Raw genomic sequence first — 23,423 nt, forward strand, 5'->3', positions numbered from 1 at the left:
ATAAAAAATTCAAATCAAATTCCACGTTCAAGCCACCTGGTACAAGAACTTTGGTTTCATAAATCCATTGAGATTCCCTACGGCTCAGCTGACGTATGAAATTGCCACCTCGCCAGCGTTTGGTGACCCTCTCTATACCCCAAAAGCTCAAGCTTTTGGGACTCTGACCATGTGCCAACTTAAAATGTCTAGAGACATTATGCGTCTTTAAGCCCTTTTTAATGTTATTTACGTGTTCTCCGAGTCTGACATGAAGAGGTCTTGATGTCCTCCCAATGTATTGGAAGCCACATCCACACTGGAGCATATACACAACTCTTGCTGTTGTGCAGGTAATGAGTTGGTCAATTTTATATTCTCTATTAGTCGCTGCAGCCACAAAAGTTTTCCTCTTCTTGATAATACATTTAGAGTGTTTGCAAACTGTGCACTGCCCACAGGCATAGAAGCCAGAAAGAAAGGAAAATAATCTGTTCTCCGACTGAGTTGGAGGATCAACTACTCCTGGGGCCAGTCGTTCACGTAAAGATGGGGCTTTCTTATATATAAAAGCAGGACGTGTTGGCAGTAACGGTCCTAATACACGATCCTGCTTCAATATAAACCAGTTCTTAGCAACCAACTTCTCAAACTTCTTATGCCGCACATTGTAGTCTAGAACCATTTTAAAGTTAGCTATACTAGCACTGAGATCTTTAACCTTATCAGATACCAATACTGCCATGTCCATAGCTCGAACTTTATCAATGTCCCTTTCCAGCTCTTTTTTTATCATAATCTTTTTCCTGAAACCTGGAAGATAAAAGCTGTGACTGACTTAAAAAATCAGAACAGCCACAAACACAGACCAGGGTCATAAAAGGTAATTGAGTTTTTTTATCACAAAAGCCAAATGGAATTATGGAGCAATCACCAGTTGGGTTGCTAATACAGGGCATTTGTTACAGAGCTATTGCAAAATGGCCGATGAGACGGACTACGATAAAATACCCAACGGGAATCACGTCCCATTGGTTATTCTGACAATAAATCTAGAGCGATGACACTAGACATCTCTTGATACAGTCACGAGCATAGTGACAAAACACGTTGAGGCGGAGCCAGTGACATCATTGCGCACATCCAGGAAGCAGTCCATGAGCTGCTGGGGACCAAGAGCTAAGGAGTTGCGGATGTCTCAGTGATCCAGTGATTGTCTAATTTTGCTTTTCAAGCGTTTTACTTGCATGCACCAGGACAGTGCATCTGCTAATGTGAGTTTTATATACTGTGTTTTTAATAAATAGTTTTTAATAAATAGTTTTTAAAGCGTTAAAACACTATGTTGAGTCTTTCCCTACATTTATGACTTAATAACATGAGGAACTCCTCCTGAGAGATTGTAAGTCCCAGTAGGTAAGAGGAACTACAGATTACCCCAGAGTGGAAGGTACCATTAGACCCTATAGTGGGTCTCCATGTGAGGTGAGCACATATAGAGACCGGTGGTGGATACGGTGGTATGCTTAATCACTACAGTTTAGATTCTCACTTATGAAGACTTTAGACATGTGCACTACATAGTTACATAGTAGGTGAGATTGAAAAAAAGACACAAGTCCATCAAGTCCAACCTATATGTGTGATTATATGTCAGTATTAGATTGTATATCCCTGTATGTTACGGTCGTTTAGGTGTTTATCTAATAGTTTCTTGAAACTATCGATGCCCCCGGCTGAGACCACCGCCTGTGGAAGGGAATTCCACATCCTTGCTGTTCTTACAGTTATCCCTATTGTGGGGTCACCAGTATGGTATTTGTATATTGAAATCATATCCCCTCTCAAGCGTCTCTTCTCCAGAGAGAATAAGTTCAGTGCCCGCAATGTTTCCTCATAACTAATATCCTCCAGACCCTTTATTAGCTTTGTTGCCCTTCTTTGTACTCGCTCCATTTCCAGCACATCCTTTCTGAGGACTGGTGCCCAGAACTGGACAGCATACTCTAGCTGCGGCCGGACCAGAGTCTTGTAGAGCGGGAGAATTATCGTTTTATCCCTGGAATGAATCCCCTTTTTAATTACTATGAAGAGTGATTCACTTTTTATCATATGAATATTCACTTTTGAATCTACTAGCAACAGTTATTGCTATTTATGGACTAAATTAATTTGCTCATTGCATAATGTTTATATTGTGATCACTAATTTGAAAATTACCACTCACTTTTATTTAGCCCTCACATTTGGGTGTGGTTGTGCTTCATTATTCTTTTCATTTTATAGCTTTATATATGTAAGTTTAACAAGATATGGCGGAGGACATGAACTAAAAATATATAACCGTATCAAATAATCTCATTCATTTGGGTTAAGCATCAGTGTGAAAAGGCATACTGTATGTGTGAGAAGAAATGCCACACTAGCTGGAATATAAATCAGGTGTGCAGGATAACGAAAATCAAAAGAATGTTTTGTAGAAAAATAATTCTCAGTGTGTATTCTGCAGAGATCTGACATAAATAAGCACTCATTTCATTATCTGACCAACACACCCAATTTATGTTCCTGCTAGTTTTGCACTTCATCTCACATACGTATATACCTATTTACACTGTTGCTCAGCTCTGATAAAGGGGTGCAGAACCTTGACACATGTTGGCTTGTTTTCTTTCAATAAACAATCAACAATGTTACACCTTTTAAATCCTTATTACAAGAAGAGAGTAGCCCCTTAAATTTCAAGAGTTTTCCATTTCTCTTGCATGTAACAACATTATAACACCATAACATTTCTTGTGAGGTCATTATGTTGTTTATCTCTTAGCTTTTAACCAACCGGATGCACATTGAGAGAAAAGGTATGTGTAATTACCATAAAGTTAGCAGTTCATTGGGCTGAACAAAAGTCATTGTATGTAAAGACACTAGGGCAATATTGGAATTTAGAAATTGCTGTATGCTTACCAGGCCTGTACAGTCTTTTTACATAAATTGAATTGCCAGATGAAGTAAAATAGAACATAACACTATAAAATGGCACCTAGCTGTATCAGAGAAATTAAAATTGTATCTCTCGGCTAAGATTTTGTTATCTTATATTATATTATATTGTAGAATAAGATTGTACAATCTTACCAAGCTCATTAAGTTGTCATCTAGTGAAAGCACTTGAAGATTTTTGAGAGCACAGATCACAGTAGGGAATTCAGTAAAAGAGTTTTGACTAAGGTCTAGTATCTTGAGAAATCCCAACTTGGCAAATTCAGCAGGTAACATTGACAATCCTGTGTTTTTCAGATAGAGGACACAAAGAGAATGTAACTTAGTTACTGTAGATGGTAAGATTTTCAAGCCAATATTTGACAGCCCAAGTTCATCCAGATCTCCCAATTCTTTAAGTGAATGAGGAAGCTTTTGAAGGTGATTTCCAGAAGCATCAAGAACTGCCAACTTTGTGCAGCGACTGAGAGTTTTTGGTATGAACGACAGATTGTTTATACTGATAAACAATTTATTAAGATTAGATAAAGAACTAATTTCTTCCGGTATAGATGTCAGTCTATTTTCCTCAAGATCAACAATTTCTAGGCTTTGAAGTAAACAGATCTGTTTTGGAAATGAGGCAAATTTATTATTCCTTAAATAAATTTCTTTAAGATGTGTTAAATTAACTACTTCTGATGGAAGAGATTTAAGTCTGTTCTTGGAGAGGCCCAGTAGGTGCAAATGGTGGAGTTTTTTGCAGATCAGAACTGGAAATTCATTAAGGTTTATACTATACAGTCTTAACTCGCGGAGCTGATGCAGTCCACTAATGATCTCCAAGGAGCTCCAGTCAAGTGGGTTATTGCTAAGGTCTAAGGTCTCTAGCTTTTTTAGCTCTCCAAACTCACCACAAATCTGGGTAATGTTATTGTTATTCAAGTAAAGGACTTTTATATTATGGAGCTGGTAGATTTCCTTAGGAATAGTTTCTATCTGGTTCTTTTCTAAGTGTAGTTCTTCAAGATCTTCCAGATCAAGAACCTGACCAGGTAACTCTTTATGCTTCTGCTGAGAAGAATCCAGGAAGAGGACTCGATGTTTTAACTGTGTGGGTAGCTCAGACTCAATTTTTCCTTCAACTGTCTCCCAAGTCTGCTCATTGGTATCCAATAGAACTGATGTGACGGCATTTGAAAAGCGAACGTTGAACATCTTGCCTGATGTGCTTTGACGAAATTCAGGCATTTTTTGCAGCTGTAGTCTACATATGTTTTAACCTACAAGCACAAACAGAAAACCTAGTTTCATGTGTTATGACTTTAGCATTGATCATATTTATACAATTGCAAAACAGAATTTGGGGAGGTTAGAGTGAAACTTAACCCTTTTACTCTTTACAGCCAAGGAAGTTTTCATATTGGTTCATTTTGATCTGCAGTTGTTATAATGCTGCACGTGTGATCAGTTATGAGACCAGCCATTTGATGGCTTGACAGTTTGATTGCAAACACAAGAAACTGTGGCAATGATCATTCACGGCATGTCTTGAATTTACCTGTTTTGAGAATCAGGTAAATTAGTGTATTTAGTTCCATGTTAGGGTTGTAGTGAAAAAAATTCTAATAAATTTATTTACTTTTTTGCCAGTACATTGCCTCTCTATGTCTGTGCCCTCGCTAGAAATTATGAACTTACAGCCTTTAAAAAATGCTTTTTTGCTATTTAATTGTAACTTTTTTTAAACTGTGATAAAGGAAACATTGCAGCTTTCATTGCTTAATCTATATGATAAAAACGAAATATGGGATTGGGGAAGTTGTAATGGACATTTGTATTATTTTTCTTCAAATCTATAAAACAGACTCATTGTACACAGATATTCAGTGAATATACAGTGAATTTTACAACTTTATAATGCCCTCAGATGATCTTTTCATGGATGCACAGTGCTGTTTTCTGGCCCCTAGATTAGTCATTTAAATTGGGGTTTTGTATTGTTTCAAACAAGGATTAAAGAGGAGCTATATTTTATTTTATTTTTTTTATTTTATTTTTTTGTACACATGAAAGAGGTCAGCTTAATGTTAAAGACTGTATGTAATATATGTTTAAAATCCTTTTTCTTTTCTTACATCAGGGGACACAGAGTCATAGTAATAACTATATGGGTTATATTGGACCATCAGGTGCTGGACACTGGCATTCCCCTGAAGGTATGTACTTCCCCCATATAACCCCTCCCATTGATGGGTGTCCTCAGTTTTTTCGCCAGTGTCTAAGGTCTTGGGCATGAGTAAGGATGTGTTGTACTGAGCTCCACGAGCAGTAATCATTGATGAAAGCCAGCCATCCTGACCGAATCCGTTCTGATGTCTCCGTAATGGACTAAATGAATGGTACCCGGGCCTCGTAATCCGAAGACACGAGGTTTTGCTTGTGAATGCTTTGAGAGCTGGGCCCTGGGATCCAGTACTTTTTGGTAGTAAGGCCAATAAAAGTTTACTGGCAGGGTCCTGTCGCAGGTCCAGGATTGTGGGTCAACCTGAGTGTTCCCCGCTTCCTGAAGGTTTCCTTTAAGGTCTTAGAGCCTACTGTGAAGGGCGAAGATTGGGTTTTTTATCTCTGATTAAACCGTGCTGCGAGGATAAGGTAGGGGAGATTTTCTCAGGAATCTCTCCTATGTATTGTGTTCTCATGTCATGTCTATGTGTCACCACTGGGGGCTGTATTGAGCACTCACCATTCTGACACTGGAAACAGCAGAAGCTTTCACTCTCCTCTCCTTCAAGCCGGCTCAGACCCTCTGGTAAGAGAAAGAGGTGTCTGATCTCTTCCTGGGCCCCCGGATTGGCGTTTTTTTCTTATTTGATGCCAGCCAGCTACCTTGTTCTTTTTTGAAAAAAAATGTGTTTGGGCAGACCGCGGCTGCTTGCTAGAGCGGAGGATTTAACCCCCTGCCATGCTGCAGGATGCTCGCGTGGGAAACTCGGCTCCTTTTCCGCGTGGGGGGCATGGCTTACAGAGTCAGACACCGGCCACACATGCAGGAAGTACACTGTGAGAGAAGCTGCTGCCTGGCGGTGGAGGGACAGAGCAGAGAGGTTGGCTGGTCAGGTTTGGTGACACAGGCATTTCCCTTTTGACAACATTGTACTGTATAGCTAGGATTAATAGCAGTTATTGTACTGTACTATAGCCTAGCAAGTTTTACATTATTTTGCTGGTAGTGCCTCTGCTTTGTGCTGTAAGCTATGAGTGGCAAATTAAAGGAGACATGTTTAACCTCCATTTACTGGTAAAGAGAGCTTTACCCTATTGGATGTACTTATCCACTCTAAATAGCCGTACCCCAGGAAGGGACACAAACTGGCTAAGGGTTTTCACATAGTGCTTTGGCTGATCAATCTTTCAGCCATGGACCTCTGTGAGAATGCACTAGTCCAAGTATAAGTCATAAGGCTTTGTGCTGTAAGCTATGAGTGGCAAAGGACCAGGAACTCCTCTAAGGGTTCTAAGGGGTTAATGGTGTGCAACAAGCTAAAGACCCTTCCAAAAGAATATCATCCTCCCCTGAGAGGTACAGGGCCAGTCAGATGAGTCGTCAAGGGTAGAACACTTCTGTCCCTGTATATATCATACAAACTTTTTTTTCTTCTACCATTTAAAAAAAAATGACTATGGCTATGATGTCTCTCCCTAGTAGGACTAAACATATCAGATTCCCATCCAGTCCTCAGGGCCCTTTTGTTGAGGTGCAGGAGGCTGGGGATCAGGTGTATCTTCCCAAATATCGGAAGATACTTATGTGGACTCCAAAGGGTTAAGGAACAGGTTGTGAGATACCTGAAATTCTGCCTGATCAGCAGGCCCGGCAATGGGCTGGTGTATTTGAATACAATGTCTCACAGATGCTATAAAGGACTCGATCGTTTAAGCCTTATGGCTTATACTTGGACTAGTGCATTCTCACAGAGGTCCATGGCTGAAAGATTGATCAGCCAAAGCACTATGTGAAAACCCTTTGCCAGTTTGTGTCCCTTCCTGGGGTACGGCTATTTAGAGTGGATAAGTACATCCAATAGGGTAAAGCTCTCTTTACCAGTTAAAGGAGGTTAAACATGTCTCCTTTAATTGTGCTGCCTCTCCTATGCCTGGGGCATCTGCCTTTAGGCAGTCTTGATGGTCTCATTTGTCGGGTTCAGGAGAAAGTTCCCAAGGGCAGCACCAGGATCTTGGGGGGCAGACAGCCTATAAAGCAGAATGCTAAAGCCTTCTTATGAAGGAACACCCCCACTCATTTGGGGGGGGAAAGGTCCTGCGATTCTCATAATTTGGCAGGAACAATGTCAAGAACAGAGGGATTTCTGCAATTTTTTCTCTAGGTTACGAGTTCCAAGAGCCCGGATAGCTCAGGCGGATTTTGATCTGAGGGTCACTGTTTGGGTGCTGCCTGTGGGGTCCTTGGGCTGCTGATGAAGCAAGAGTTTCCGTCTCCTCAGAGAATATTCCTAAGGATCCAGAGAAAAAGGAGAAGGCTCTCGTTCTGGCCTCTGGATCAGCTGTTATCCCAGTCAGTGATATCAGAGATTCCCTTAGTGGAACAGGGGGTTTTGGCTCAAACCTTTTAGTGTGCCAAAGCCAAACAGAGAGGTAAGACCCATTCTAGATCTTGGAGATCTGAATCGGCACTTAAACATCCGGTCCTTTCATAATTAGATCGGCTGTGTCCATCCTGCAAGGAGGGAAGTTACATATCTCCATGTGCCAAAGTTTCCCGCTTACCAGAAATTTCTGCGGTTTGAAATATAAAATTATTTTTTCGGTTGTGGCCCTGCCATTCGGCTTAGCCACAGCACCCCGAGTGTTCTGAAAGATTCTGGCACTTCCTTTAGCCAGGTTAAGGGCTCAAGGCATTGCAGTCCTAGCCTATTAGAAGATCTACTTTTAATAGATCATTCAGTCTCAGGTCTAAACCAGAGTCTGATCTCAGCCGTAAATATCTGTAATCTCTAGGTTGGATTCTCAACCTAGGAAGATTCACCTTAAAACCATCAAGGAGATTACGGTACTTGGGGGCTGGTTATAGATACCATTAGGGCCGAAAAACAACTAATCGATTAATCGACAACTAATCGATTATGCAATTAATGGATTACTATTTTCATAATTGATTAATCGGCCATTAACATAATGGGGTTTAAAAAAAAAATAAAAGTAGCCCTTTATAGTACAAAAAGAACAAATCGTTACTGTAAATATTACTTTCACTTTCCCATAGTAAAAAATGAACCCCTTACAGTTGCAATTATTTGCTCTTTTGTACTAATTTTGTTTTTTTAACCCCATTATGTTACTAAACATCTCAGGCCTGGGTCACACCTCTGTGTTTTTTGGTGCTTTTTGCAGAAACACAGTTCATTCACATGATTTCCTATGGGACATGTTCACATCCATGATTTTTTCAGCTGCTGCGTATTTGGAAAAGACGGAGACTTTTTTTAACGCAAGATGGTGCAATTTTTTTTTTTTTGGTTCAATATACTTCAATGGAGAAGCTGCTGAAAAGCATGTAATAACACAATTTGTGTTTTTTAATCTGCCCAACAACAAATTGGCCAAAAAAATATGTAAAAATGCAAATCGCAGCAAAATTACTTTTTTTTTTAAAGGTTATTAACCGATTAATCGAAACAATAATCGGCCAACTAATCGATTATGAAAATAATCGTTAGTTGCAGCCCTAGATACCATACAGAAGACGGTATTCTTACCCCAGACAAGAATCAGTTCCATTGTAGGATTAATTCAACTTATCAGAATATTCCTTCATTCTGCTGTGCAGGAGATTTTTAGGGGAAATGGTGGCCTCCTTCAAGGCCGTCCCTTACGCGCAGTTTTACTCAAAGACTGCTTCAAGACACCATCCTGTCGGTCTGGAATAAAGAAGATTCAGGCCTTGTTTGTTTCCAATATGCTTGGCTCCTGACATACGTCAGAGCCTAAATTTGTGATTGCTATCCAGCAAGAGGGAAAATCTTTATGCTGGATGTCAGCCTTCTAGGCTGGGGAGCAGCCCTGGAAGAAGATTCTGTCCAGGGGAGATGGTCCAGGTTAGAGGACCTTGCCTATCAACTTTTTTGGAAGTTTCAGGCAGTACATCTGGCCCTAGAATCTTGGCGGTCAGACTACGGGACTGTCCTGACAGGATTCAGTCTGACAAGGCCACGGCGATGGCTTATATCGATCACCAGGGGAGGCACGAGAAGTTGTGCAGCCCAAAAAGAGGTGAATAATGTTCTAGCTTTGGCAGAACAGGACACTCCTTGCATATCGGCAATTCTAATTTTTCAGGCGTACTACTTGAGATGCCAACAATTGTTTCTGGGAGAATGATCTCTTCCCCCGACATCTTCCTAGCAATAGGTCAGATGGGGTATTCCGGACATGGACCTATTTGCGTCCAGATTCATTAACAGGGTCGACAACTTTATGTTGAACAAGGGGTCCGCTAGCAGGTGGAAAAGATGCATTAGTCTTCCCATGGGATCAGTTTTCTCTGATCTACGCATTTCCTCCAGTTCTGCTACTTCCGTGCCTTCCCAGCAGGATCAAACAGAAACAAAAGGAGGTGATTCTGGCGGCCCCAGCGGGTTCCAGAAGATCTTAATTTACCAAGATCATAAAGATGGCAGTAGGAGTCCTTTGGACTCTGTCATTATAGCCAGACCTTCTTGCACAGGGTCCGGTATTTCATCTTACCTTACGGACAAAAAGTTTAACAGGCTTGACTGTTGAATACCACTCTATAAAAGATCGTGGGCGATCTCCTTTGGTAGTGTCTACTTTGAATAATGCCAGGAACCCGGGTTCCAGAATCACTTACTTTACAGTCTGGAAGGCATAGGTTTCTTGGTGTGGATCTGGGGGTTGGCACCCCAGGAAGGCCAAAAGGCAGGATTCCTGATTCCTGCATATGGGATCTGAAATGAAGCTGGCCTTGACTTCTATCAAGAGCCAGATCCAGGCCTGGTCAGTGTCTTTTTTCTATGGCCTCTTGCTTCCCACTCTTGGTGCGTAGCTTATTCAGGGGTTAACACGGTTTATTCCCCCTATCAAGGCACCTTTAAATCCTTGGAATTTAAGTTTGGTCTTGTTGGCTTGTTGAATCAGCTGTTTGAACCTTACGAGAAATTCTCTTGGTTCTTTGACAAGAAAGATAATCTTTTTTGCTTGCCATTTCTTCTGCTAGAAGAGTATCGGAACTAACGGCTCTGTCTTGTAAGAGCTATATTTCATCATGCATAAGGATGAGGTGGTCTTATGTCCTCATCCTGAATTCTTACCAAGAGTGGTAACAGGTTTTGACTTAAACCAAGATATTAGCCTTCCTTCCTCTTCCCCAGAGCCTTAATCTGGGGAAGAGAAAACACTACATTCTCTTGATGTAGTAAGAGCTATCAGAGTCTATTTAAAGGCGAGCGCTCAGGTTCCAGAGGGTCCAAGATGTGGACAGGCAGCATCGAGATCCATATTTTTCAAATGGGTTTGTCAAGTGATTGTTCCAGCTTCAGCTTAAAGAAGAAAATGCTTCCTTCTCATATTAACCACTTCAGGACCGCCGTATTGCCAATGTACGTCAACACAATGGCACAGGCAGGCACAATCACGTAGATGTACGTGCCTGCCTTCCAGCGGGTGGGGGGTCCGATCGGACCCCCTCCCGCTGGATACGGCGGTCCGGTTCGCTCCAGGAGCGCTCCGTGATGAAGGGATGGCCGTTGGTTTTCGGCCACCCCCTCTGGATCGCTCCTGGCCAATGAGAAGCTTCCTCATACTGTGTATTGTTTACACAGGAAGGAGGAAGTGATGTCATTCTCCTCGGGGCAGTCTTTTTGACCGGACTACGAGGAGAAGACTAATAGTAAGTGTGCACCAACACTACACTGACATGTAGGTACACACAGGCACACAAACCCCCCCCCCCCGATCCCCCCCCGATCGCCCCCCGATCCCCCCCGCCCCCCCTCCCCCCCCCAGTCACAGTGTCACTGATTGCATTGATCATTTCTTTACTGATCAATGCATTCAGTGTCAGTTGTGACAGTAAAAACTGTCAGGACAGTTAGTGTTAGGTCCAGGGTAGCCCCCTATCACCCCCCAATAAAGATTTAACCCCCTGATTGCCCCTAGAGTTAACCCTTTCACCCCCTTTTGCCAGTGTCACTAAGCGATCATTTTTCTGATCGCTGCATGTGTCGCTAGGTAGCTAGTTATTTTTTTAGGTTCACCGCCAGGTTTTTATATCGCTAGGTACCCCGATATACTACCCAATAATGGTTTTAACCCCCTGATTGCCGCTAGTTAACCCTTTCACCCCCTTTTGCCAGTGTCACTAAGCAATCGTTTTTCTGATCGCTGCATTAGTGTCGCTACAGTCGCTAGGTAGCTAGTTATTTTTTTAGGTTCACCGCCAGGTTTTTATAGCGCTAGGTACCCCGATATACTACCCAATAATGGTTTTAACCCCCTGATTGACGCTAGTTAACCCTTTCACCCCCTTTTGCCAGTGTCACTAAGCGATCATTTTTCTGATCGCTGCATGTGTCGCTAGGTAACTAGTTATTTTTTTAGGTTCACCGCCAGGTTTTTATAGCGCTAGGTACCCCGATATACTACCCAATAATGGTTTTAACCCCCTGATTGACGCTAGTTAACCCTTTCACCCCCTTTTGCCAGTGTCACTAAGCGATCATTTTTCTGATCGCTGCATGTGTCGCTAGGTAGCTAGTTATTTTTTTAGGTTCACCGCCAGGTTTTTATAGCGCTAGGTACCCCGATATACTACCCAATAATGATTTTAACCCCCTGATTGCTGCTAGTTAACCCTTTCACCCCCTTTCACCAGCGATCACAGTATAAGTGTCACTGGTGACGCTGGTTAGCCAGTTAGTTATTTAGGTTCCCCGTCAGGTTTTTATATAGCGCCAGGGACCCCCATATACTACCTAATAAAAATTTGAACCCCCTGATTGCCCTTAGTTAACCCTTTCACCACTGATCACCGTATAAGTGTTACGGGTGACTCTGGTTAGTTTGTTTTTTATAGCATCAGGGCACCCACCATTTATTACCCAATAAAGGTTTAACCCCCTGATCACCCGGTGGGTGATATCAATTAGGTTTTAGGGTCAGGGTCTGCGTCGCCCCAGGCAGCGCTAGGTTAGTGCCAGTACCGCTAACACCCACACGCAAAGCATACACCTCCCGTAGTGCTCTAGAATCTGAACAGATCAATATCTGATCTGATCAGATCTATACTAGCGTCCCCAGCAGTTTAGGGTTCCAAAAAAACGCATTGTTAGCGGGATCAGCCCAGATACCTGCTAGCACCTGCGTTTTGCCCCTCTGCCCAGCCCACCCAAGTGCAGTATCGATCGATCACTGTCACTTACAAAACACTAAACACATAACTGCAGCGATCGCAGAGTCAGGCCTGATCCCTGCCATCGCTAACAGGTTTTTTGGTAGCATTTTATATTTAAATCCGGAAGGCAGTGCTTGGTTTTCGGGGTTCCGTACGTGGCTAGGCTCCCAAAAAGTCCCCCACATGTGTTATCCCCGTACTCAGGAGAAGCAGCAGAATTTATTTTGGGGTGTAATTTGACTTCTGCCCATAGCATGTGTGAGCAATATATCATTTAGTGACAACTTTGTGCAAAAAAAAAAAAAGTTTGTAAAATTCCCGCAACTTTTGGCAAAATATAAAATATTCCATGGACTCAACATGCCTCTCAGTAAATAGCTTGGGGTGTCTACTTTCCAAAATGGGGTCATTTGGGGGGGTTTTGTCCTATTTTGGCATTTTATGGCCTTCGAAACTGTGATAGGTAGTGAGGAGTTAAATCAAAAATTTGCACCCTTAGAAATCCTGAAGGTGGTGATTGGTTTTCGGGGTGCCGTGCGCGACTAGACTCCCAAAAAGTCCCACACATGTGGTATCCCCATACTCGGGAGAAGTAGCGGAATATATTTTGGGGTGCAATTCCACATATAACCATGGCATGTGTGAGCAATATATCATTTAGTGACAACTTTTTGTAAAAAAATTTTTTTTTTTTTTGTCATTATTCAATCCTTTAGGACAAAAAAAATAAATATTCAATGGGCTCAACATACCCATCAGCAATTTCCTTGGGGTGTCTACTTTACAAAATGGGGTCATTTGGGGGGGGTTTGTACTGCCCTGCCATTTTAGCACCTCAAGAAATGAGATCGGCAGTCATAAATTAAATGCTGTGTAAATTCCAGAAAATGTACTCTAGTTTGTAGACGCTATAACTTTTGCGCAAACCAAAAAATATACGCTTATTGACATTTTTTTTACTAAAGACATGTGGCTGAATAAATTTTGCCCTCAATGTATGACTAAAATTTAGTTTATTCGATTTTTCTTATAACAAAAAGAAGAAAATATCTTTTTTTTTCAAAATTTTCGCTCTTTTTCCATTTATATCGCAAAAAAAAAAAAAATCGCAGAGGCAATCAAATACCATCAAAAGAAAGCTCGCAAAAAGGACGCAAATTTCGTTTGGGTGCAATATTGCATGACCGCGCAATTACCAGTTAAAGCAGCGCAGTGCGAAATTGCAAAAAGACCTCTGGTCCTTAAGGTGTTTATTGGTCCGGAGCTGAAGTGGTTAAGAGCGCACTCATCCAGGGTGATTAGCGCCTCTTGGGTGGTGCATCATCAGGCCTCTATGGCTCAGATCTGTAAGGCCGCGACTTGGTCTTCGGTTCATACGTTTATCCAATTTTAACAAATCGATATTAAAGGTCATGAGGATATTGCCTTTGGGCACAGCTTGTACTGCAGGCTGCAGTATGAGTCCCCTGGCCTCCTGTTTTTTGTTCTGTCTCCCCCCCTTCAGTTGCCATTGCTATGGGACATCCTATATAGTTATTACTATGGCTCTTTGTCCCCCGATGTAAGAAAAGAAAATAGGATTGTTAAAACAGCTTACCTGTAAAATCCTTTTCTTTGATGTACACAGAGATCCCTCCCTTCTTCTTATATACTTATATTGCTTGGCTACAAAACTGAGGACTCCCAGCAATTGGAGGGGTTATATGGGGGAAGTACACGCCTTAAGGGGCATGCCAGTGTCCAGCACCTGATGGTCCGATATAACCCATATAGTTATTACTATGGCTCTGTGTCCCCTGATGTGTATCAAAGAGGATTTTACAGGTAAGCTGTTTTAAAAATCCTATTTTTGTACATATATTTCATAATTTTATATAAACAAAAATAAAATAGAACGGATTAACCTGATTTACATTGAACCCTATGGGAAAATTTGAATCGGTTCACAACCAATTAGGTTCTTGACCAGAGTTGATTTGTAAATTAAGTCCGTGAACTAAGGTATCACTGTATTTTTCAGTCTTGCCTTAGAATTTGTTTGAAGTCTGACTTCAACCATGTCTCTCCACAGCCGCTTCTTTTTACAGCAGGAGGTAAAGGAAATTCGGGGCCACTCACAGCAGGTAAACATAGACATGTTTTGTTATTTAAAATAGTATTCCTTTACAACCACTTTACCGCTACACACCTGTAGCCAACCTCCCAGAACTTGTGATATTTAGGACTCCTTGTAGTATGGCAAGACATGCAGGATCAAATCATTTCTTATTTTTCTGCAGGGCCTTCTTATTGCAGGACCGGTTTACTGCAACTAGCAGGCCATAACCATCCCATAAGTTGTAGTGATATTATTTTCAAACCTAATGAAATTTCAAAAGTAATTTTTTATCTTTTTTCAATCTGCAGATGTCATTTAACCACTTCAGACCCAGGCCAATTCTGACATTTCTCTCCTACATGTAAAATTCCTGTAGCAATTTTTCGAACGCGTTTTTTTCAGAAAAAAAACTGTTTCATGCTTAAAAAAAAAAAAAAAACAGTAAAGTTAGTAAAAAAATTTTGCATAATGTGAAAGAGGAGGATACGCCGAGTAAATAGATACCCAACATGTCACGCTTCAAAATTGCACGCGCTCGTGAAATAGCGCCGAACTTTGGTGATACAGTGATACAGGTACGTTGGTTCACGCAGGAGAGTCGACCTGCCGCAATAAATGTGTGTGAGCTGGTCAGCAAGTGGTTAATATGATGTTTTTACTGATAAGGGCTCATTCACACCAGCCTGCATGCATGCATTTGCAGTATGTAGTGCATTGCACGGTTTACTTTTTCCATTGTTTAAACCTTAACTGTCACAAAATGAAACGTCATTGAACTCTGTGCAGCACTGCATAGAATTGTCTGCATTTGTATGCAATGTGCTGCAACAAACCCTAACACAGCATTATGGCATGAATAGGGCATACTCTAAAGAAAGTAATTGTTTTCTAAGTGCCCTAGCACTGACCATTCCTTAAAGCATTCAGATCAACCCAGCTCAATGGACATGGTGTGAACAAGGCCTATACATTTTGAATTTAAATTATAACTAAAGGCAAAACTTTTTTCTTTTTTTTTTTTTTGTAGAGTAGAGAGAGATTAGAACAACCGTCAGGTTGTCAATGCTGTCTGTGCCCCCATTAGGGAAATTCATCCTCTATTTGTTTTGTTTAATTTTATCACTGAGGATGAAAGTGAAAGAAAATACCACATTTTAGTTTGTCCCCAGAAATAAAGGGGAAATCTTCTAATGGGGACACTAGTTCCTGTGGCACTCGGGGATTCCCACACTTTTGAAGGATTTCCTCTCATGTCCTTTTTTGAATATGGGACAGGACGTGAAGGGAAATCTCCCCAATGAGATACAGATTGGAAAAAAAAAATCTGACAGGGGTTATAACTCTCCCTTACTCTATCCAAAACGATAAAATAAATTTTCTTTAGTTCTACTTTAACACCTTCTCGCCCGGCCAATAGCAAGTTGATGGCCGAGCGGTGGTTCAGTTATCCTGACTGGGCGTCATATGACATCCTGTCAGGATGCGCTGATTGTGGGGCCTTTCAGCGGTGCAATCTGTCACTGGCCACATCCACAGGACACGGCCGATGACCGATCTGAGTACTGGCTCGTTGCCAGTACCATGTAATTACCACAATGTATCACAGCAGGTCACATGACAGTTGTAAACAATAGATGGCTTCCTTTCATGTCAATCAGTTTCATTCAGCAAAATGCTTGGTTATAGCAATGTAATACATGTGTAAAAAAAAAGACAAAATCTTGATCACTTCCCAAGAGTAGTACAATGTTACTATGATAACATAATATTGCTCTGGTCACAGTGTGTTAAAAAAAAAAAAAAAAAAAATTCTTTTTTTGTACTGTCTCCAGTCAGTGTGTCCCTGATTACCGCCACACCTGTTATATGATAATGCTGTACTGCACTGGTGATAGTATGTTAATGAAAACCTTTATTTTTATTTTTATTTCTTTTCCAAAAAATTCTGTCAAAAATCTACAACTTCAAAAAACTCACCATGCCTCTAACTAAATACCTTGCACTGTCTACTTTCCAGAAAGGGTCATTTGGGGGGTACTTGTACTGTCCTGGTGGTTTGGGCCTCAGGAAATAAGATGGGCCACCAGTACATCGGGATTGATACATTTTCAGATACATACCATAGATTTTGGATAATCTTTCCTAAAGACTAAATAATCTACACTGCTTTGGGTTATTTTCACCAAAGAAATGTAGCAGAATACGCTTTCACCTAAATTTATCAAAAAAGGCTTATTGAACCTAAATTTATCAAGAAAGGTTATTTATTTGCAAAAGTTTATAACTGAAGCAAAGAAAAACTATTAGTTTTTTTTACAAAAATTCAGTCTTTTACTGTATGTTTTATTTAGCAAAAAGTTAAAAACCCAGTGGTGATAAAATACTGCCAAAAGAAAGCTCTATTTGTGTGAACAAAATGTTAACAATTTAGTTTGGGTGCAGTGTTACATGACCGCGCAATTGTCATTCAAAGTGTGAGAGCACTGAAAGCTGAAAATTGGTCTGGGCAGGAAAGCCCCATGTATTGAAGTGGTTAAAGCGGTAGTAAACCCGCTGACATTTTTTTTTTTTTTTGACCTGCAAAGAAAAAGTCATAATGAGCTAGTATGCACCGCATACTAACTCATTATGAAATACTTACCTTAGAACGAGGCCCCAACATCTCTTGCAGACTTTCAGCTGAGAAGCCCCTGTGCGCATGCGGTCATTGCGCACTGCGAAGGGAATATCTCCTAAACCATATTTTTTTTACCTACAGGTAAGCCTTATTATAGGCTTACCTGTAGGTTAAACTTCTAAAAGAGACTATACAACCACTTTAAATACAATGAAAAAATGTCCTGCTTGACCCTCTACTGAGCAAAGAATGGAAACAGACGTAAACATTAAAGTGACACTAGAATAATATAATACAATCAAAAATATTCTATTCAAGTATGTATTTTTATTTTTCCTATTGCTGCTGTGATCTGACTTCCTGTTAGAGGATGGCTATGCTTGTTCTCTATGGCCCTACTGTATGTATGAATGTAGCCACCCTCTCTTGCTTGCTCCTGAGATGGAATAAGGGGTTTGTAATATACTGTACATAGAGCAGTGGACATGATTGCAAAACAATGTGTACTATTTATTTCAAACAGAATAGGGGGAAAATGAGAGGTTCAGGGGCTCAGAGAATGTTACAAGGAGACAGAAATACACAGTAAGAAACAACTTCAAGAAAAACAGGTTACAGGGCAAGTAAGTGGTGGACGTGTATGGATTATTCTTGGAGAAAAGGGAGATTGTTTAGTGTCACATTAAGGCCCGTCATACATGGTTCAAATCGTGGCCAGTCAAGCAGGAACCGGCCGAGATTCTAGAAGTTAACGGGCAGGCTAAATTCACCAAGTTGATCGATGATTCAACTTGGGTACAACCAGCCTGCCGAAGTGCTATATACATCTTTAACCCATCAAACTTGTTCCTAACCTATTCTAGCCTGAACTGAACTTTCCAGGGTCCAAGCTACCCCCAACCACTGGATTTTATTATCATAATCACCTATACATATAGTTTTGTTTCCCACCTATCTGTCTCTCTCCAAGCGCCACTATACTCCCCACCTCTCTTCTCATTAATTAGAAGGAAAGCATTTAGACTGCAGTGAAAGTTTTAAAGCAATCAGTTAGTCAGTACAGAGAGGTAACTGGAGCTACACAGCCCCCCCGTCCTCTGCCTGGTTCTAGTGGCAATGATAATAATGAAAATGTTGCCCAATGCCAGGTCCCCATCTCACCAGTCTGTATTGCTGTGACTCCCCCAGTCCACCGACCTCCTTCTCCTCTATATCTTCAAGCACAAACTACAACAGCCTAGCTAGGAGACATCCAGGGAGGAGGAGGGGGTTGTGACTATGACAACCGGGGACAACAACATGACCTGACACACAGGACTGAGCACAGACTCGCTGCCAGTAACTACAGGTAACACTTCTATGTATGTCATGTCCTCTACTTTATAAGAAACCATTAGCAGCCATTTGTCAGCCACTTGTGTTTTATTCTGTTGTGTCCAAATGCAATCTTTCTGCACTATGTGATGTTTGTGATATTATGCCCCCTTACTTTCACGTTACATTAGGGTGCTAAGACAAAAGTTGCCTATACAGAGTATCATGCTCTCTTAGTTTAAAGCTGCGTTCACACCTGAGCATTGCGTTTTTGTCTGTTTTTTTGTGCGTTTTGTTGCTCGCCTGTATGCATGTTTTTAAGCACTTTTGTACAGCATTTTCCAAACATTTTGGAACTTTAAGCCCTATACACACTATTAGACTTTCTGCAGATTTTTGTCTTCAGATTTGCCAAAACCATATAATATGAGGTCAAACCTTAAGAGTTTCAATGTGTATGCAATCAGGCAGGCCCTTGCACTACATGGTTTTGGTAAATTTGAAGACAGAAATCTATAGAAAATCGAATAGCGTGTAGTGTTTTTGCCTTAGCGAAAACAGAAATCTATAATTTGTTACATCATTTATTGCTATGTGTTTCTGCTTTCGGCTGCTTCAAAAAATGCAAGAATCTGTCCCAATCAAGCTACAAAAGTAACTCCAAAACTTATTTTAAAGTGGCTCTGCACCTAAAAAAAAATATGAAAAGCCAGCAGCTACTAATATTGCAGCTGCTGACTTTTAATAAAATCACACTTACCTGTCTCAGGGTCCAGCGATGTCGGCGGCAGATGACGAGCTATCGCTCGTCTCGCTGCTGCCCCCGCCGCCATCCTCTGTCAGGGAATCGGGAAGTGAAGCATGACGGCTTCACTGAAATGATAGAGGGAGGGTGTGTTGCGCTTCCTTAAATACCAAGAGAAAAATAAATAAACAATAAATAAATAAACATAAACAATAAGCTTATGTGATAAAAAGTGACTGTCAATCGTTCACAAAGTATCAAAAAAACTGTGCAAAAAAGTGCATAGAAATGAACATCTGAAAGAATAAATATATATATAAATATATTAATAGTGCATCATACCAGTGCCTATATAATAAAGGACAATAAAAAACTGGGGGGAACTCCAGCTATACAGTGTAAAAAGTGGATTGCAAATAGCTATATAAAATAAAGTGAATCGTCTAAGATAAAACAAAAAAAGAAGAAAAAATCTAACATCTAAAATAAAACTACAAACATTGTATATCAATAGTTTAGTGTAGTAAATAGTCCAAAAAAATCTATGGATGGTTTAAAAGTGCAAAAAAACATAAAAACCAACAGTATAATCCTTAGTGAAAAGTGCAAAAAAACATAAAAACCAACAGTATAATCCTTAGTGCATAATCCATAGATTTTTTTGGACTATTTACTACACTAAGCTATTGATATACAATGTTTGTAGTTTTATTTTAGATGTTAGATTTTTTCTTCTTTTTTTGTTTTATCTTAGACGATTCACTTTATTTTATATAGCTATTTGCAATCCACTTTTTACACTGTATAGCTGGAGTCCCCCCCGTTTTTTATTGTCCTTTATTATATAGGCACTGGTATGATGCACTATTAATATATTTATATATATATTTATTCTTTCAGATGTTCATTTCTATGCACTTTTTTGCACAGTTTTTTTGATACTTTGTGAACGATTGACAGTCACTTTTTATCACATAAGCTTATTGTTTATGTTTATTTATTTATTGTTTATTTATTTTTCTCTTGGTATTTAAGGAAGCGCAACACACCCTCCCTCTATCATTTCTATTTTTATTGAGAGTTTACTCATAACAGTGTCTGCTGCTCCGATTAGAACCTTTTTTTCACTCCACTTCCAAAATTGTTCTTTTTTGCCATAGAGCGCAGGAGCCTTTTTATATACATATGACGGCTTCACTGCCTGGTTCCCTACTGCGCATGCGCGAGTCGCGTTGCGCGTCTCTTCAGATCCCCCGCTGTGTCCTGGGAACTGTGTGTTTCCCAGAACACAACGGGGGGGTGGGGCGTCTGCGGCGGTCTGCCCGGAAGTGGGTGCAGATACCTGGATTATCCAGGTAACTGCACCCCCCTCCCCCTGAAAGGTGCCGATTGTGGCACCGGAGGGGGGGGGGGGATCAGATTAGCGGAACTTCCCCTTTAGGGTGAAGAACCGCTTTAAGCTTCGGGTGTTTTGGAGTGGACATGTGAACCACCACAATACAGAATAACAGATTTTTTACTCCCTGAGTGTTTTGGAGCTTCGAGCTGTAAAACGCTCAGGTGTGACTAGTCGTGCTTGGACTTTTTAAAGTGTATCTAATTCTCAACAGTTAAACCAGACAATTCTCAACATTTCTGTAATTCTCAACAGTTAAACCAGATCTCTTGTTTTATAAGTTATTGAAATGTCTTAAATTGTATGTATAATTGTAATCCATTATATCGGCTGCTTTCCTATAAATCATACCATGGTGTATCCACAGACATTTCCTGTCTTATACGCTCCATAAATGGTACGATTTATGATTACTCTAAATCCAAACATTTGAAAAGGAGCTCAATATACATGGATACTGTCCTCATTGTCGATCAATCTTCTATATCAGTTGAAAAAGTTGGCTATGATCAAGATTTCTTTGTGTAGTTGATCTGTACCTATGATTGATTCTCCGGCATTCCACGCAGGCTTTACATAAGAAATGATCAACGCATTTATGACATTTACGGGTCAACCGATAAACATGTCTTTGTCAAAAATGATTGTTTCTTTTCCCTGTTGCTGTGGTGCATGTGTGTGTGTGTGTGTGTGTTAAGATGACCATACACGTGTAGAATTTTGTTAAAGTTTTAGTTTTAGGAATGTTCATTTTTTTTTTTTCTAATGGTTGGTGGAGTAAAAAAAAAAAAATTAGTTTTGACCATAGAGATGAGAAAATTTGAAGGTGCAGAATGGAAAATTTTTGATGAACAAATAAAATTCTATTTGTGAATGCAGTTTTCATTAGGAAAAATTGTACCAATTGTAATAAAACCTGTTTAAACGAGAAGTATGGCCAAAATTCTTTCGCCATACTTCTCTTGTAGGTCTCAGGAGTGTGCTTATTTTGCTCTCCTTTAACCCAGAATCAGCTGACAACTAGCTATACCTCCAGGTGAAGCTGCTCCAGGATATGTAAAGATCCTGACGACTTTGTTGGGATTTACCCAGCTGCCTGATTGACAACTTGCTTCACCTCTTAGCGTACGGCTGAGAGCCAGAGCCAGCTGCACCCACCCCCTTCTCTGCATGGTGCTCCAGTGAGCACTGCAGGAGCGGAGCAGAGAGCGGGGACTGACAGTCGTCACCGCTCTCTGCTTGGAACTGAGAAATCAGTAGCCATGTGATCGATCAGTGCTCGATCTTAGAGCCAATGTGGAACAGCTGCATAGAGGTAAGTATATTACAACAGAGGGAGATGCTGTCAAATTGGAGGAGAATATGACACAGGATTCACACTAAGGGTTCATGCGAGGTTCAGGACTATCATGTCTGAATGAAGAAAGCTGTGTATTTGTCTTTCTCCTGATTCTGTAGTTCTGGATCGGAACATTCAATCTTATTTCTGGGTTTTGGTAGACGCCTGCAACTTGGCTCACTACACAGGTGTGCAGGGTCATTATATACTCAGGTCTGAGGATAGTTCAGAGATTCCAGTTTGGACTGTTCCCAGTGTGGGAGACTGAAGGTCTCACCCAGGGGTCAGGAGGTGTCAGCCAAAACCCAAGAGACAGAGGGTCTCATAGTGGGATCAGGGGGGCCGCAGCAAGAAGCCAAGAGACAGAGGGTCTCTTTCGAGGGGTGAGAGGAGCCCAGCCAGAAGCCAAGAGACAGAGGGTCTGCAATACTTAGCTCTACTCCAATGATCCCATACCCAAAAGGCCTATGGCCAGTGCCAACATCATTTCCCCAGTTTTATTTTAAACAGTTCGTGTACAGAAGTTCAGTCATCCTGGCACTGTGCTGCTGTAATGTAAAGTGACCTGCACATATGCAGCTTAGTGTAAATTTTAAAAAGGGCAGGCAGTTAGATTTATTTTATTGCAGAAGAGATATTGCATGTCTCTTGAAATAAAGAGCCTGTCTGATCACATTTTATTTATATATAGACTTTAGTTCTGCTTTAAGATACATATTTGGGATTTAGTGATGGCAAGACTCAATGCTGCAGTCATCTCCAATGGGTTAGAGGAGAGAAATTGGAGGTGGGTAGAAAACAAATCCAATCCAATCCAATGAGGTGTTGAAACCTGTCTGGACACTTTTTCCCCACAACCACAAGATGACTGTGTCTGTTGGTGCCCATAAACATTAGAATGTCTTTTGAACTGCCTTAAAACAGATTAAATTGTGACATTGGCAACCAAAAAAAACAATTACCCCACTTAACAGGAGTGTGCACTGTTGTCTAAATAACAGGTTACACCTAATTTATGGTGGCATTATCAGCAAAATATTTGGAAAAAATTAACTGACTGAAAGTGCACTGGTGTAAATGAAAATATAATGTAGCACTCCTCCTGCATAGGGGAAGAGAGAGAGTGGTCTCATCTCCAGAGGGTAGAACGCTAGCATTTACGTCAGGTTAGATCCACTGCCACAGTGGGGAGCATTACACAACAAGGAACGATTTTGAAGTTTTATTGTTTTGGCTTACATAGAGAGGGTTAGGATAAGGTATCCCATAGCAACCCGGTTTCCAGAGCAGACACTTTATCCCCCTCCAGCAGACAATCATCGGGCTAAAGAAGGACCTGGGCTCTCTCAGGGCAGCAACCGTAACCCCTCCAGCAGACATTCATTGGGCTCTTCTACATCAAAGTTCCCTCCTCAATGAGGCAGGGCTGCTCAGCTAAACCTGTGTTAGGCCAATAGTGCTAAAGCCTACACAGCACAAACCTTGAACACGTCCTCTCCAGGCTGAGGCCTGGAGGGAGAGAG

The 23,423-nt window shown here is 40.9% G+C and overlaps 2 protein-coding genes across 3 annotated transcripts in view; one reads left to right on the forward strand and one right to left on the reverse strand.

Annotated features, from left to right (window-relative positions):
* LRRIQ4 (leucine rich repeats and IQ motif containing 4) overlaps positions 1–18,363 on the reverse strand; it is a 54,033-nt gene extending 35,670 nt beyond the window's left edge. Inside the window, exons 1-2 of the mRNA XM_077488010.1 lie at positions 18,268–18,363; positions 3,118–4,244 (exon numbers count right to left, since the gene is read on the reverse strand). Coding sequence (XP_077344136.1) covers positions 3,118–4,212 — 1,095 coding nt within the window. The 5' untranslated portion in view covers positions 4,213–4,244; positions 18,268–18,363. The remainder of the gene's footprint in view (positions 1–3,117; positions 4,245–18,267) is intronic.
* Positions 18,335–23,423, forward strand: part of LRRC34 (leucine rich repeat containing 34) — a 44,367-nt gene continuing 39,278 nt past the window's right edge. The window contains exon 1 of one of the 2 annotated variants that reach the window (XM_077488012.1): positions 18,335–18,454. The gene's annotated coding sequence lies outside the window, so the exon portion shown is untranslated. Of the gene's footprint in view, positions 18,468–23,423 lie in introns of both variants that reach the window. The other variant, XM_077488013.1, reaches the window with a different exon arrangement.

The sequence above is a fragment of the Lithobates pipiens genome, unplaced genomic scaffold, assembly GCF_037356315.1.
Source record: "Lithobates pipiens isolate NorthernLeopardFrog02 unplaced genomic scaffold, aLitPip1_a1.2 Scaffold_18, whole genome shotgun sequence".
Classification (NCBI taxonomy): Eukaryota; Metazoa; Chordata; class Amphibia; order Anura; family Ranidae; genus Lithobates; species Lithobates pipiens.